The sequence below is a fragment of the Molothrus aeneus genome, chromosome 17, assembly GCF_037042795.1.
Source record: "Molothrus aeneus isolate 106 chromosome 17, BPBGC_Maene_1.0, whole genome shotgun sequence".
Taxonomy (NCBI): Eukaryota; Metazoa; Chordata; class Aves; order Passeriformes; family Icteridae; genus Molothrus; species Molothrus aeneus.
This window is the reverse complement of record NC_089662.1, coordinates 190,141-204,209: the sequence shown is the minus strand read 5'-3', so window position 1 is coordinate 204,209 and position 14,069 is coordinate 190,141. Positions and strand designations below refer to the sequence as shown.

Sequence of the window (14,069 nt, the reverse complement as noted above, 5' to 3'; positions counted from 1 at the left end):
GAGTGGCCGTGCACCCCTCACCCCACTCCCTGATCCTGACCAACGGTGCGGGCAGAGGTCAGCGAGCAGTGAACGGAGGTCAGCGGGCAGGGGGAAACGAGCGGTGGGCAGCGCGTAGCGCGGAGGGGCGGCGCAGACGGGAGGCAAAACAGAGAGGAGACGGTGCAGGAACGAAGCCGTGCAGGAATTGGCTAATGCAGGAAGAGAGAGCTGGTAGGCAGTCCCACATGGTCTAGCGGTTAGGATTCCTGGTTTTCACCCAGGCGGCCCGGGTTCGACTCCCGGTGTGGGAAGCATGAGTTCTTTTATTTCTTTCGCCTGCTAAAGCAGCTTTTTGGTTGTTCTGCGCGATACCTCCTACCCCTCGCAGCGCAGTTAACACAAACTCCCGCCCGCAACCCTGGACCCTGAGGCGAACGGAACTTCCTGGCGCGAGTACAGAGCCAGGTTTAGAGTAAGAAACACCGGCGATAAGTCGGCATTATGTCTCAGCACTACAGAGCCAGTCTCTCCTCGGAATCAAGCCATCCCACAAACAAGAAAACCTTTTTTAGGAGGTATGTTACTGAGAGCTTCCCCTCAGCTCCAGAGGTGAATCCAGCCAAGTGCGTACTGACCACACCAACAGCCCTGCGGAGCTGAGCGTCGACAGCTGATGGGTCGGGGCATTGCTGTGATACGCCGGGTCTGGCAACAGGGCTGGACACGCAGCTTGTGCAGCTATTTGCTACTGCAGATCCCTCATTAGCCATCTTCACACCCTCCGTGAGTCCTGTTAGCGTGGGAGTGCAGCCTTTCTCCCACACTGCCTGGGCACCAGCCATGGGCAAGGGGTGTGTTAGTGGAGTAGACAAAAAGCCCCATGTCTGTGTACCCCTTCCAGAGCCTGGCTCCACAGGCAAATGGTGATAGAGAAAAGCCGTAGGTAAATCCACCAACGTGAGCCTATGCGCATACTTCAGTCACAATCACAGCAAGGTGAGGGAACAAGGAACATGGAGATGGTTATACCAGACCTGGTGGCTGACTGGAAGCCGAGGGGTAAGAGACAAGCAGCAAGAGCAGTGCATGGGAACAAATGCAACAAACCTCACTTTGTCTGTAAGAAGACTAGTAATTTTGTTTACAACCAAACGGTACGGAAATTATTAGGTTGGAAAAAACCCTATTATAGTCATGCTTTGTTTTTAATTTAAAACAGATCAGTTTTCCCAAATGTTCCAGTTGACGACTTCATCTTAGAAAGACTTGGACACTCGGGGCAAGAGCCGCAGGATCATTTTCTGCAATTAACATTTCAGGAACTTAGTTAGAAATGAAATTAAATGAGACAGTAGCCTGGGATTTTCAGAAAAAAATTATAACTTCAGGAGGCAAAGTTTGTTTAGAATTTCTCTTTATGTTGTTTCAAATTTCTAAAACAACAACAACAAAACAACCCAAAATTCCCCAGCAACAATTTATTTCATGCTGATTGCAGCAGGAAACTTACTTAATGCTATCTGTCCTACCTTGAACAATTGCCCCAGGCTGTATTACTAAATTTAAATACAAATGAACCATTCTGTAAGCTCTGAGGGAAACAAAGCATTGTTAATGAGACAGCAACGAGCACTGTTAAAGAGGGGCTTTTTTCACAAAACACTACCTCCCTTCTGAGTTAAGCTTCAAGGCTCCAGCAATCTGCAGTGGCTTGGGCCAAAAGCTACACTTGAAGAGCAGGTCATTGACAGATTGTTTTACTTGGAATTGAAGTGGCTAAAAAATCTGCAAGACACTGCTAGCCCATGAAGGGAGGTGTAGTTTCTGGCAGAAGAGTACGGCCGAAGGCGGGCATTATTAATCTGATCGAACCACATCAAGCCCTCAGCCAAATGGACGAAGATCAGACCACAGACCCTATTTAATCATCACGTCAGAACAATTTCTGGTGAAGGAACACAATAACTTCACCCTCCTGTCCACTCCATAACCTAATCCACTTTAGATTGCTGGAAACCAAGAGTCTATGAAAGGCCTCGGCATGGGGCTCAAGAATGTCCTTGAAGGACCTGGGACACGGCTCTTCCAGAGCCAGGGAAGAAACAGGTGCTCCGAAGGCACCGGAATCCCACATGCCCCCAGCCACCCGCGCCGGGAGACCACCGCGGCAGCCGCGCCACAACAGCCTCAGGTCCCTCCTCCCGCCCCTCGGCCCCTCCCGGCGGGCGGGCGAGCCCTCGCGAGAGCGCAAAGGCGCGTGACAAGGCCACATGGCTGCCCAAATCTCGCGAGCATTTGAGCCACTGCTTCCGGGCGCGATATCTCGCGAGAGGCAGCGAACCCGGGCATGTAAGGGCTTGTTTGGCCGTGCGTCTCGCGAGAGGCCCCTGCGCGGTGCGCTGGGCGCCCCCGTGCCCTGCGCGGAGCCGCGAGCGGCCGGGCGCCATTTCGGGAGCAGCCGCGGAGCCATAGACGGGGCCAGACCGGCACCGGGATCGACTCAAGGCCACTCCGCCCCTCGCCGCCCGCTCCCCGGGGCTGCCTGAGCGCCGCCGTCCATTTAAGACTCAGACGCCTGGAGAAGTTGCTCAAGCCCTCGGGCCCGTTCCCCACCGCCAGAGTAGTGACGCCGGAGCCGCTACTGCCGGATCTCGGGGCCCTAGCAAGGATCGCACTGCCCGCGGCGCAGGTAACTGCGGGGGGGCCCCGGGCCCCGCCGCTGGGCGAGCGGCGGCCTGGTCCACGGGGTGCTGCGGCCTGGGCGTCTGCGCCCCTCCCGCTGCTATGGCCGCCTCGGCCCTGCCCGCGGCGCCGCTTTGCACCTCACCAGGGCTAGTGCGCCCGGCGATCTCCGCCCCGTGGCCAGGCCCTGTGCGGTTTGGTTGTTCCCGTGGCCACGTCGCGGGAAGGCCCGGCTGCCCCCGGCGTGGTGCTGCCCCGCCCCGGCTCCCCCCGCTCCAGCTCCCCCTCTGTTCTCGTGACGGCGCTGTGCGGAGGGACCGGGCGTGAGCAGCTGTGGGGCCGTTCGCGCAGGGAGACGGGGCGGAGGTGGGGGAGCACCGGACGCCGCGGGCGGACGGGGAGTGAAGGCCTTTGGAAGAAGCGAGGTGGGAAGGCGGCCACGGCGGGGTAGGCAGCGCTGGGCATCACTGTTTCTGGGAAAACCGAATTCGATCCTGTCAGGAGTATGTGGGAGTTGAGGGAATTGGGAATTGCAGGCTGGGGACCTGCCCGCAGACGTATGGGTCCTGCTGAGAGGCTAGCTTCCCTTTTGAGGCGTCGTAGTCCTCCCTAAAGTTTCCTGATGTTCTTCCCGGACACTACATGAAAAACGGTCGAATTGTCATTCGTTGGATTTCTAAAACAAATAATTTTGAGAACGGGACCCTTTTAAATTCCTTTTATGTGGTATAGTTTAGCAGAAAGATAGTGATTTCTTTCCAAATAGTGACTAGGTCCGTTACAATAAATTTCATGTCCCTTTATGCTTTCTGTAGATCCACAGTTTCAGGTGTAGTTCATTTTTTTTTTAATTTTGATGTTTTGGCATGTGTTTTTGTTGGTGTTTTTCGTGTGCTTGTTTGGGTAGTTTTGGTTCTTTTTTCCCCTTTCCAAACAAGTTAGCCATAGTTAGCTTTTTTGAGAAAGCTGAAAGGCTTTTAGGAAAATTATTTGGAGCGTTGTTGTTTAATGAAAGATACTTGAGAATCTGTCAGGGTTTTCTAGTAATTTGAAATTATTAAGGGCTTTCGTTTGCGTTTTTTAAAAAAATACTTCCAACTTTTTATGAAGCATGATTATATGCATTACATGTATGCATCGAAGGGCTGATAGCAGGACTGGTACACGTAGAGAGAAGGAATTCTGATAACATGGTATTGTCCCAGTGGAAGTGTTTTGTAAAGAGTACAAAGGGTACAGATTACTGGGGTGAGGCCAAAGGTCCATGCAGTTCAGGAGATTCAATGATGGTGGCCAGCAGTAAATGCCAAAAAAAGAATGAACAGCGCAGTCACACATTGACAGTTCTCTCTGTGTGCACTTAGTTGTCAGTTGTAGTTCAGGGTCACGAGGTGTGCCCTTGTTTAATAAAAATCTTTTTCTTTAAACTTTCTTGGTTTGGTTTGTTTTTTTTTTTTTTTAACTTTGCACGTGCTTCTTTTTCTTTGTTGGGATCCACAGTGCCCTTCAACAGTGAATTCAATGGTTAAATGCTTTGTGTATAAAGACCATTGTTTTGAATCCACTGGATGATAGTTCATTCACTTATTATTTGGGGGGAATGCAGTAATAGTCGTTCCCTCTGCACTTTTCCATGCTATTCAGGATTTGGTGGTCCCTATTATGGCCACCCCTCTTCAGGATGAAGAATTCCTCTCCATGTATAGCTCGATATGTTGGCTAAATTATGCGTCTGGAAATGTAATTTTGGGTGGGAGTTGTCACCAGAGGGAATTGTATTGTAGAAATCTGGGTTTGTCTTTTTCATGCCTTTAATCATACTGATGTACTGTTTATACTACATACTGGTAGAACAGCTGTGAATTAAATCATGTGCATGTATGTAGATGGCTTGAAAAGCTGACTATAAATTCAGTAGTAAAAAGTAAAATTGAGCTATTACACTTAAAGGAAGGACAGTCATATCTGTAAGTGATAGCACTGTAGCCCAACAGGTAATAATTTGAAAATGAGGTTAGTCTGCCTCAATTAAGTACTGAATGTGAACTTCCAGTGTTGTGATCCTGCTTGAGGATGGTGTTTTATTCTAGAATGTATCCCTGGGCCAGGGTCAGATGTGCTGCAGCTCTGGCAAAGCATTCTCGATTACGACATTATAAGTGACCAGTGTAAAGGATCTTGATGTGTTGGAGCATTTTTGTTATTCTTGGGACAGCACAGTTCTACTGCCTGTAGACAAGGTGCAAGAACTAATCTGAATAATTAAAAATCCATTTTATGGTGCACACACAAATCTTCAGTGTTGGGCTGTCAGACTCGGATCTAGAGGACTGGCCATTCTGGAGCTTAAGAAAGAAAAAAAAGAGAGAAACTTCCACTAAGAGATTTGAGGAATTTGAATATCTAAGTTTAATGCCAAGAGTCTTGAAAGGTGCTTAATAGCATACCTGCATAGAGAGAGGAAATCAAGCGTCAGAGTGATTCAGAGTATAGTGAACATAAAATTATGTTAAGGGGTTGAAATTAGAAATAAGAGGAGCAGCTAAACCCGAAATGTCGATGGTGTCAAGTGTTACCTGGTGTGATGGATGTTTTTGTTTTGAGATGTGAAATTCCAGACTGGATGGACTTTTTGTATGCTTTAGTAGCTCTTAGTGCTGGAATCATAACTGTTTTCCTGTGACCCCTGTAATGGAGGAAGCTGCATTTCTTAAAGCACCATGGTGTCCCCATGCTGAGATTGGTAAATGATGGTGGAAAAGGCTAGGAGCTGTGAACAGGTTTGCCTGATTGTTCATTGTCCTTTGCTGAAGCTCTAGCACTTCTCAAGATGGCCACCAGAGCTGTGTTTGTGTCATAAATATGCTGTGCTCTTTGTTTTGAAAGAAATTAATAGAGTGCCTCTGGATTTCCTCTGGCTAATAGTGTTCAGTCACATTTTGTTGTTTGCAGCTGTAATTATTTTGCATGCATTTGTTACTATCTCATTGGGCAAAACTTCATTACAGTTTTTGTTGGAAATACCTACTGAATTTGTAAATGTTTAGTGAATTCGAGCCAATGCAGTGATGACCTCTTAAACAAAAGCTTTTGGAATATAAAGCACAAGGGTGTTTTCCAACTCAGGTGAAATTTGCTTCTTCTTTCAGGTGTCCTGAAAAATGGCTGATGATATTGATATTGAAGCAATGCTTGAAGCTCCTTACAAGAAGGTGAGAAAAAATATGCCAGTGAGGTCCTGTTTACCTTAATTTAGCATTATTCATGAAACTACTGCTGAACTGTAAACTAACATCCCTGGAGCCCTCATGATTTATCTTATTGGACATACATTACATGTAACTTTCAAGTTAATATATACTGTTAATGTAATTATATTGTGCAGTAGTTTCACTTCAGCGTGATGAATAAATGCCCATCTATCTCTCTTTGTAGACTTGCCTAACGATATCTCACCTCTACTCCCATGAATTCACCTTTGATTCCAGTGTGAACTGTCAATCATAAGGTAGTAATTGAGTGACGTATCGCTGTACCGTGGTCCCCTAGGTTTAAAAAAACAAACAGCCACCAAACACAATCAAAACAAAACAAAAGAAATCCACCCAAAAACCAACTAAACAAAACCAAAACCAAACAAACCCCAGAAACCAAAATCCTAAAACCTTTCCTCTAAAATTGTGAAGCCTAGTTTGGTATAGCAACAAGGTGAATGCAGTGGTTTGGGAAAACAGCGGGGCTCCAAGAATAACCTTTTCACCAGTCCCATGGCAAGTAAATATTTGAACAATCTGCTCAGTGCGAGAAGAGTGGGACTTGCTTTTAATGCAGAAGGCTGCTGGCGATTAATCTTTCCAACAGGGCAGATGAAAATCAATTGCTGAGTGAATGAATTTATAGAAATTCTTGGATCCCTGAATAGAATGTTCTTAGCAAGTAAAAGACAGTATCACAGTCTGTGGTATTATTCTAAAAGAAGCTCTTGTGTTCTTCTGTCCTAGTTGTTTAATTAAGAAATGTCAATTTTTCTGTAAAATTTTTTATCAATTAGCTTAGTGATGTCCTTCACTTAAACCAGCAGCAAATGAATACTGTCTTTTTTTGTTTTCCACCAGATGGTGGTGAAGTGTTAACAGACTGCATGCTTTAGCTACTGATTTTGGAAGAAATGTATATAAGTTTAAATCGCCTAGGAATTGTACTTTTGATGTAACCAATGTGATTAAACTGTAAAGCCAGTATATAAGTTATATAGCAGCTGTTTTCAGTCTGTTCTGCAGTGTTTATTACGACCATGTCATGAATTTTTGGATGAGCATTTGTAAGTTTTAAGTGGTATATTTAGTTAATGTAATATTTAGCAGTTAGGTTTACATCTTGAAGAGAAATTTGTGAACTGTTGTGTTAAAATTCTTGTGTCCTGGCTTAACATGGATATTTTCCATGTAAACAGGTATGGAAATAGGGGATGTTTAGGCTGCACTGGTGGATTATTGATGGCTTTCTTGGGAGTCGACGTTACTAAAGCAGTGTGAATCCCTGTTTGCTTCAGGGCGAGATGTGTGACAGAGGTGACATCAAGCTCTTACAACCCTTCAACGAAAATGAGTGAAGATCTCGGGAATGGCATCGGTCACAGGAAATCGATAGTGGCTGACTGCTAGTGTAGCCACGGGGCTTAGGCAGAGATAGCCTTGGTACTAATCAGAGGGGCTCGCAAACACCTCAGACTTCCTCTTAAATTTTATAGAAATAACATTTAGTCACTTGAGTGCTGAATTCTACAGGATAACTTGCTCTCTAAACCATGTATGGAAGTATCTACAATTTAATACACACTTTTAAATGATGTAAGTCTTGTATTTTGTAATTGTATGACTTAAATTTAAGCAGCAAAGTGGTTAAACATGCCTACCTAAATTTTCTAAAGCTTTCCACATTAAACTGTAAACAAGTAATTTAGTATTAAAATTTTTGTTTTTTATTTTCTTATTCCTATTCCCATTACCCTTTGACCACTTGAAATATTTCCACTTCGTCCTCACGATGTTCTTCTATCAACCCTGCTTAGGATGAGAACAAATTGAGCAGTGCCAATGGCCATGAAGAACGCAGCAAGAAGTAAGTATTTTCTCAGTTCTCTGCATTTGGGTAGAGGCTGCTGGTTTTTGTGGACTTGTGAATCCGTGTCAGTGGTGTTTAAGGAAATAATTTGGAAAAACTTGGAATTTGCAGTTGCAGCAATTTGGAAATTTTATTTTGTTTACAAATGTAGTTAATACCCTTTGCAACTCATGTAATCAAAATTGCAGAAACATTCACCTAGCATCAGATAAAAATACAGACTTAGTATGTTCAGCATATTTAAATTACTTTTGTTAATTTACCTATGCAGTGGATTTTGCATTTTAAAAATTATTTGTTGTAGAATTGTGGTTTGGAGCAGTGGAAAGCTGTTAAAGACACCAGTGATTTCTTGAAAAGGTTTAGGGTGTTAAATCGTCTTGCTCTATTCTCTGTGTCCCTGCCCTTTCAAGATGTCTACATTTTTAGTACAAGTTTTTTAAAAAACAAGAGTACAAGCCCACCTTGCTCAGCAAGCGTAATTCCAGGGTGTGAACACCTGGATGTGATACCCAAAAGGTGTGTAGTCTGTAAAATAAATTCCTTACCTTATAAGCATCATTGGTGAAGAGGCTATTGATGTAAAGAGAATAATTGCAAAGTTGATAGTTGACAAAACAGTAAAAAGTTAGCTGTGTATTACAGAAATGCACTGAAGTCAGCATGTATGCTGCTGTTACCTTTTGAAATCATACAGATTACATGCTTTTACCTGTGTTCTAAATAATATGAGTGGGAGTAGCAAGTAGGAAGCAAAACTCTTAAGCAGCATGTAAAAGACAATTGGCAGGGAGTATTAAGAGGAAACAACCCCAGATTGCCTCTTTCTTTCCGTTTTTGTTGCATTTTGTTTTACTTTGCTATATAATTTGTTATTAAAATCATGAAGTATGTTTGAACACAAGATGAAGTACTGCAACTGCTGTGTACTAGGTCTAACATAGGAAATGGGTTTTTAGTCCTTTTACTCCTCTGAAAGCATTCTCTAGCAATTAAAAAATTTAAAAGAAAAATGTGCTGTTGCAGACTTCATGTGGCTCGTGAAAGGAGATTGCTGACATGCTTAGCCACTCATTTAGAATATAAAGTACAAATACCATCAGGTACAAACTTTTCCCATCAGTGTCTGTAACATCAGAGGGAGTGCGGGATAAATAACGCTGAACTGTGTGTGTATCTGAAGTTGCACTTTTCTTTGTCAGGAGAAAAAAGAGCAAGAGTCGAAGTCGAAGCCATGACAGAAAGAGGAGCAGAAGTAAGGAACGCAAACGGAGCCGAGATCGGGAACGGAAAAAGAGCAGAAGCCGGGAAAGGAAAAGGAGCAGAAGCAAAGAACGCAGACGCAGCCGGTCTAGGAGCAGAGATCGCAGATTCAGAGGACGCTATAGAAGTCCCTAGTAGGTTATTTGTACAGAGTTGCATGTGTGCTGCTTCATTGTTACAATGTGGAAGGTTGAAATTTCACTCTCTGCTTTCTAAATTGGTCAGTAATTATAATTGAAAAGAAAGTGAGAGGTGAAGTTTGAAGAATGTCAGTAAATACAGAGTGAAAATGAGGATAGTAATATTCCTCTTCTAGTTTTCATTCTTAGCCAAGACAGAGATGGGAAAGCAAATGAAAGAATGTGTACAGCTGAGTGGAAAATAAGTTTTTCACAAAATCAATATAACAACCAAATTCTCTCCATGTCCTAACTATTTAAAGTATATGAACTTGATGGCTTAACTGCCAAAAAATTAATAGTAGTCTGTTAATTTGGTTCCAGACTCGTACCCTTTTTTTTTTATATTACTGAAGATTTTTACTGTCTTGCTGTTCTTGAACATTAACTGCATAAATGGATATTCACACAAACATATTCCATGTTTATGCATCCAAACTGGGAGCATCTTGTCTTAGTAATGCCCATGTGTTGCAAATTTGCCCTGCTTTTTTCTCAGACTTGTTTAGAGGCTGACAATTCCTCTCAGATATTTAGCTTGATAGAATTTCAGCAGTAGATGGTTCCAGGCATTCGTAAATCAATTCTCAAAAGATGTTTTTTCATCAGTATTGTTTCTGATGGTTTGTACTGTGGCTCTCCCCTGTGCTTCCCATTGCCTCTTTCTGCAGAAACTCAGTGAGAACTGGGCTGTATGCTTGACTGTCATTGATTACCTGAGGCTGCTGTTTGTCTCTGTTGTTGTCCAGGTCTCATCTCAATTGTTGTCAAATCTTGGAATGAAAGATCATGTTAAAAGAAGGCATTTGAAAAGGATGTATTTTTTTAATCATGACATATAATGCCATCCACGATAGAGAAATCTCTTCAAGATGTTTGAGCAGACAGTGTTTAATTTCTGATAAATTGTAGGCTTGTGCAGTTTTATGAACATGAATGTTTTTCTTCGGGCTTTTTGTACTCTTGGACTACAAACAAAAACTTCCTGAGGTCTCACTCTGTGCTAAGTCATCTGGACGTTGGCATTTTCGTCATGAAAACCTGCTGCAGTTCCTGGGTCCTCTAAGGTGCAATGGCATCCTGTGCATCATCAGTCCTGTGTATGTGGGGATCATAATGTATCAGCCCTGCTTTTCCTTTGTCTTGAGTATCAGAGCCTCTGTACACTGCTCTGGACTTCAGCTGTAAAGATTTCAGCAGTGCAGAGTAGTTTTCCTACAACTCTATTGCACGTGTAAGATGACAGTGGCTGGTTGGGTTATGCCAGTGCCACTGTTGTGGCTCAAGGTACAGAGGACCTTGATCAAAAACTTCAGCCTTCTGTATATGGAGCCTGCTGGCATCCTTCCCTCCGGTGCAGTGTTGTGTGGAGAGGATGTCCTTTGTTTCATCTTGTAGAGCTTGGGAGCTCTTGGGAATTGCTGCAGTCTTCCAGCTGTGTTGTAGGGTTTTATTCTTTGTTTTTCTTGTTGTCACTGGGTGAGAAGGTTTTTTACCTGGAGAAATTTGGGAGTTCCAGTGTTCTGGTCTTCCAAAATAATTTCTGCAAGTAGAGGTCGAAAGTATTGATGTTTCTACAATAACCTATGCCTGTTTTAATGCTCTGAGATATGCCAGAAAGGTAAGTAGTTGCAAAGGGTCTTTTTTTGCTATCCTGACACTCTCTCGTAGCTGTTCTGGGCAATTGCTCTGGTGTTGAGATACAGGGAACAAGAAGCAGGGATAATGTAGTATGCTCTGAAGGTACATAGTTGTACTATTCATTTGATAGCTTGTTCACTGCTTCAGTTGCCAAATCATTGCTTTCACTTAACCAAGTAGAATTCTAGTGTGTTTAGATGGTTTTGTGGAAAACTGGTGGAGGGCAAGCACATGTGTCCCAGAAGGTTTGGTGTTGACTGATGGCAGTCAGCAAGCAGTTGCTGTCATTCAGTTGTAGAGGATGAACAGTCCTGTTAAAATGATAAACATGCTAATGTGATTCCAGAGTTCTAGTTTTGGCTCTAAATGTGTGAAAGAGAAGGGATTGTGAAGAGTTCCTGTTCAGGGCTCTTAAAATGCAGGGACTCACCTTTAAATCTGTGTAACAGATGCTGAATTTCAGAGAGATGAAAACTTTGGTGATTAAGCTTCCTGCATCACCAGCCACCTTTGGATCTACCAATACTGAGCTTTGATTTGAAGAAGTTGTCTCTGTATCAGTGGCATAAGTTCAGTGTTTCAAAAGTGACCGCCAGAGTACTCTTTCTGGCTGGAGTATTTGCTTCTGGAATCTCTCCTTATGGGGCTGTTCTGGTAGTTTTGGGTTGGAGTTATTGCTGACAGGGTTGTGGCTAACTGCAGTATCTAGACCAAATTGCTTAATGGCTTCTAATTTATCTTATTTTTTACTCTTCCTTGTGATCTTCCTCATGAGCTTTATAAAGGCTCATTTTCAAGCTGATTTTGTAAACCAAGATGGTTTTACTGCTGGGAACAGTTAGGAGGCATCTCAGAAGTAGTGAGGAAAAAAGTTTAGTATAGACAATTCTGAAGGAGAAGGAGAGGAGAGTGCTACAGGGAACCTGAAAACTTTGAGTTTCTCACTTTAGGCTTGAAATGTGGTTAAATGCTTTAATTTTAAATTAGGTTAAAATTAAGTGACTGTCTTGCATTGCTTAGTGTTCACAGGGGTTTTTTTCTCATGTTATTTTCACGTATGTTGTCCCTTAAGTGTTACATAGCTGTATCTTAAGGTCTCTTAGGAGAAAGAACTTGACTGAGTATTCTTGCTTAGACATCTGCTGCTGCTAACATAAAGTAGCAGTCACTTAGACCAAACTGTTTCTATTTTGAAATTACACATTTAGACAAAGCTGTTAGGAAAACAGGTTTATTACAGTGATGACTGAAAGTTCCTTGTGATTCTCCTGGACTTTGTTAGCCAGAGTTTACCTTGTCTGACATTTTTTTGTTGGAATCTTGAATATGAATGAGTAGGTAAAAGCTGATAATTTGCTGGCTGTCTTCTGACCTGGCCATTATTGGGCCCTGTGGCATCTCTTAGGTTTTGTGGAAGTGTGTGCTTTGGCTGCACATGGGACTTTGGCTTACAAAGGTGACTCCTAGACATAAAGATTAATGGCTTGTGACATGGTGTTTCCGTACAGGTTAGCAGGAACTGGGCAACAATTGTAGAGACAGTAGAAGCAATGCAGAAACTTTACTTGAGATCTACAGCTTTACAAGCAAGTCTCCTTAGAAAAACACAGGGAGAATACTGTTGAAAAGGCTATACTGTTGATTTTGAGAAGGTAATTTGGGCTCTCACCTTGCCCTAGGCAAAAAAGGTGCTTGGTCTGTTCCAGTGGTCTGGGGTACTAGTACTACAGTACTAGTCAAGAAAGAAAATGGAGATTTTTGGAGTTGTGGTGGATTGTGGGTTTTTGCTGCCCCTTTTTCCTCCTCCCTCCATCCCCACCCCCACTTTGTGCATGCATTTGAAAACTGTTACTTTTCAATTGTTTGTGTTTTGGTTTTGTTATTCATTAGATTTAGATGAATACTTAAACTATTTCTTTCACCTTTTCCTTGAAAACTCATGGTCTTAACTATTTATTGTTGTTTAGTTGGGTCTGCATGTTAGTGTTCTGGAGTCACTGTAATTGGTTTGTCTGTCTGCATTTGAATTAAAATAGAGAGCACCATGTTTTACATTTGATGTGAAAATGCAGGCTAGTCCCATGTCTGATAAGAAAGTAGTGTCTGAAATTAGTACCAGTATTTCCAGATGCAGTTTTTGGCGGTTGTTCCATAGATACTGAAGAACCTGAATGGACACTCCCGGCAATAATTTGTCTGGACTTGAGCAAGAAAGGGAGTAATTTCTCCTAGGCAAAAAAAAAAAGTCTGGTTTTGATCAATTGTGATCTCACCTCAACATGTGTCTGTGTTTTATGTCTTATTTTCTCTCAGTAAGTAGTTATCTTCTCTTCATAAGTAGTTTCTAAATGGTCTTTTTTCTTTATTTTTTTTCCAGTGTTGTACAGGGCCATATTTCCCTTGCTTTAACCTGGCCAGCACGGTTTTGGATCTTGGCCCACTACTTCCACCTGTGTCATGACATGCTTAAAAAAATGGGCATCCTCCTCCTTGTGGTGGATGCTGAGTTTAACTATAAGCATTACTGCTCCACTGAGGAGCAAGAAGACGTTTTTCAGACAAATTGCGTGGCCAAATGGATTTAGTGAAAGACTACTTAATGTCTTCAGCCCGCCGTGTCTTTCAGGGTGTTTTACATCAATTTGTAGCAACAGCAGAAAGAATCAATTGTGTACAGATGGAAAGCCAAAGCCCAGTGCACAGTGTTCAGTCTGTGCAGAGTGCCTCTGCGCTTGGTGGAGATACAGGAAGAATGTTAACAGGTGTTGTTCTTTGCCTTTTGAACAACTCTCTACCAGGAGATGAAACTCAGGGAGAGCACAATAGGATGAATCTTACTGCTCATGTCACAGTCTCTTCCTGGGTGCCCCATTAACTAGCAAGAGGACTGTCCTTAATATGGAAGCAAAGGGCAGATTACAGTTTGTTCTAAGAGACTCTGTGATGCCTGGGGAATTAAATTAGATTCAGTCAAGAGATTGGATTCCTTTTGTGGTTACATGTCTGTATACAGCTGACTGCTGGGTTCACTGCTTCTGTGGTTTGATGGCCATTAGGAATTTTAAGGAAGCTTCATTTATATATTTGCAGCACTTCAGTGGTTAGAGCCAAGACACCATTAGTGAACGTGTCCCTTGCAGGTGTCTGCATGGAGCCACTTTGGTTTGCTCTTGCACCTTAAATTTCTTGGCACTTTTT

The 14,069-nt window shown here is 43.0% G+C and overlaps 1 protein-coding gene and 1 non-coding gene across 9 annotated transcripts in view; both read left to right on the top strand.

The window, feature by feature from the left end:
* Window positions 1-221: 221 nt before the first annotated feature.
* Window positions 222-293, top strand: TRNAE-UUC (transfer RNA glutamic acid (anticodon UUC)). Its single transcript has one exon. It is a non-coding gene; the product is annotated as a tRNA-Glu (tRNA).
* Window positions 294-2,406: 2,113 nt separating this feature from the next.
* RBM39 (RNA binding motif protein 39) overlaps window positions 2,407-14,069 on the top strand; it is a 28,168-nt gene continuing 16,505 nt past the window's right edge. For 4 of the 8 annotated variants that reach the window (XR_010784646.1, XR_010784645.1, XM_066561302.1 and 1 more), the window contains exons 1-4: window positions 2,407-2,671; window positions 5,814-5,876; window positions 7,736-7,785; window positions 8,991-9,185. Coding sequence is in view for 4 of the 8 variants with exons in the window: in XM_066561302.1 (XP_066417399.1) it covers window positions 5,826-5,876; window positions 7,736-7,785; window positions 8,991-9,185 (296 nt within the window). In the remaining 4 variants the exon portion in view is untranslated. Of the gene's footprint in view, window positions 2,672-5,813; window positions 5,877-7,735; window positions 7,790-8,990; window positions 9,186-13,381; window positions 13,634-14,069 lie in introns of those variants that run through there. The other 4 variants (XM_066561304.1, XM_066561303.1, XM_066561307.1 and 1 more) reach the window with 2 other exon arrangements.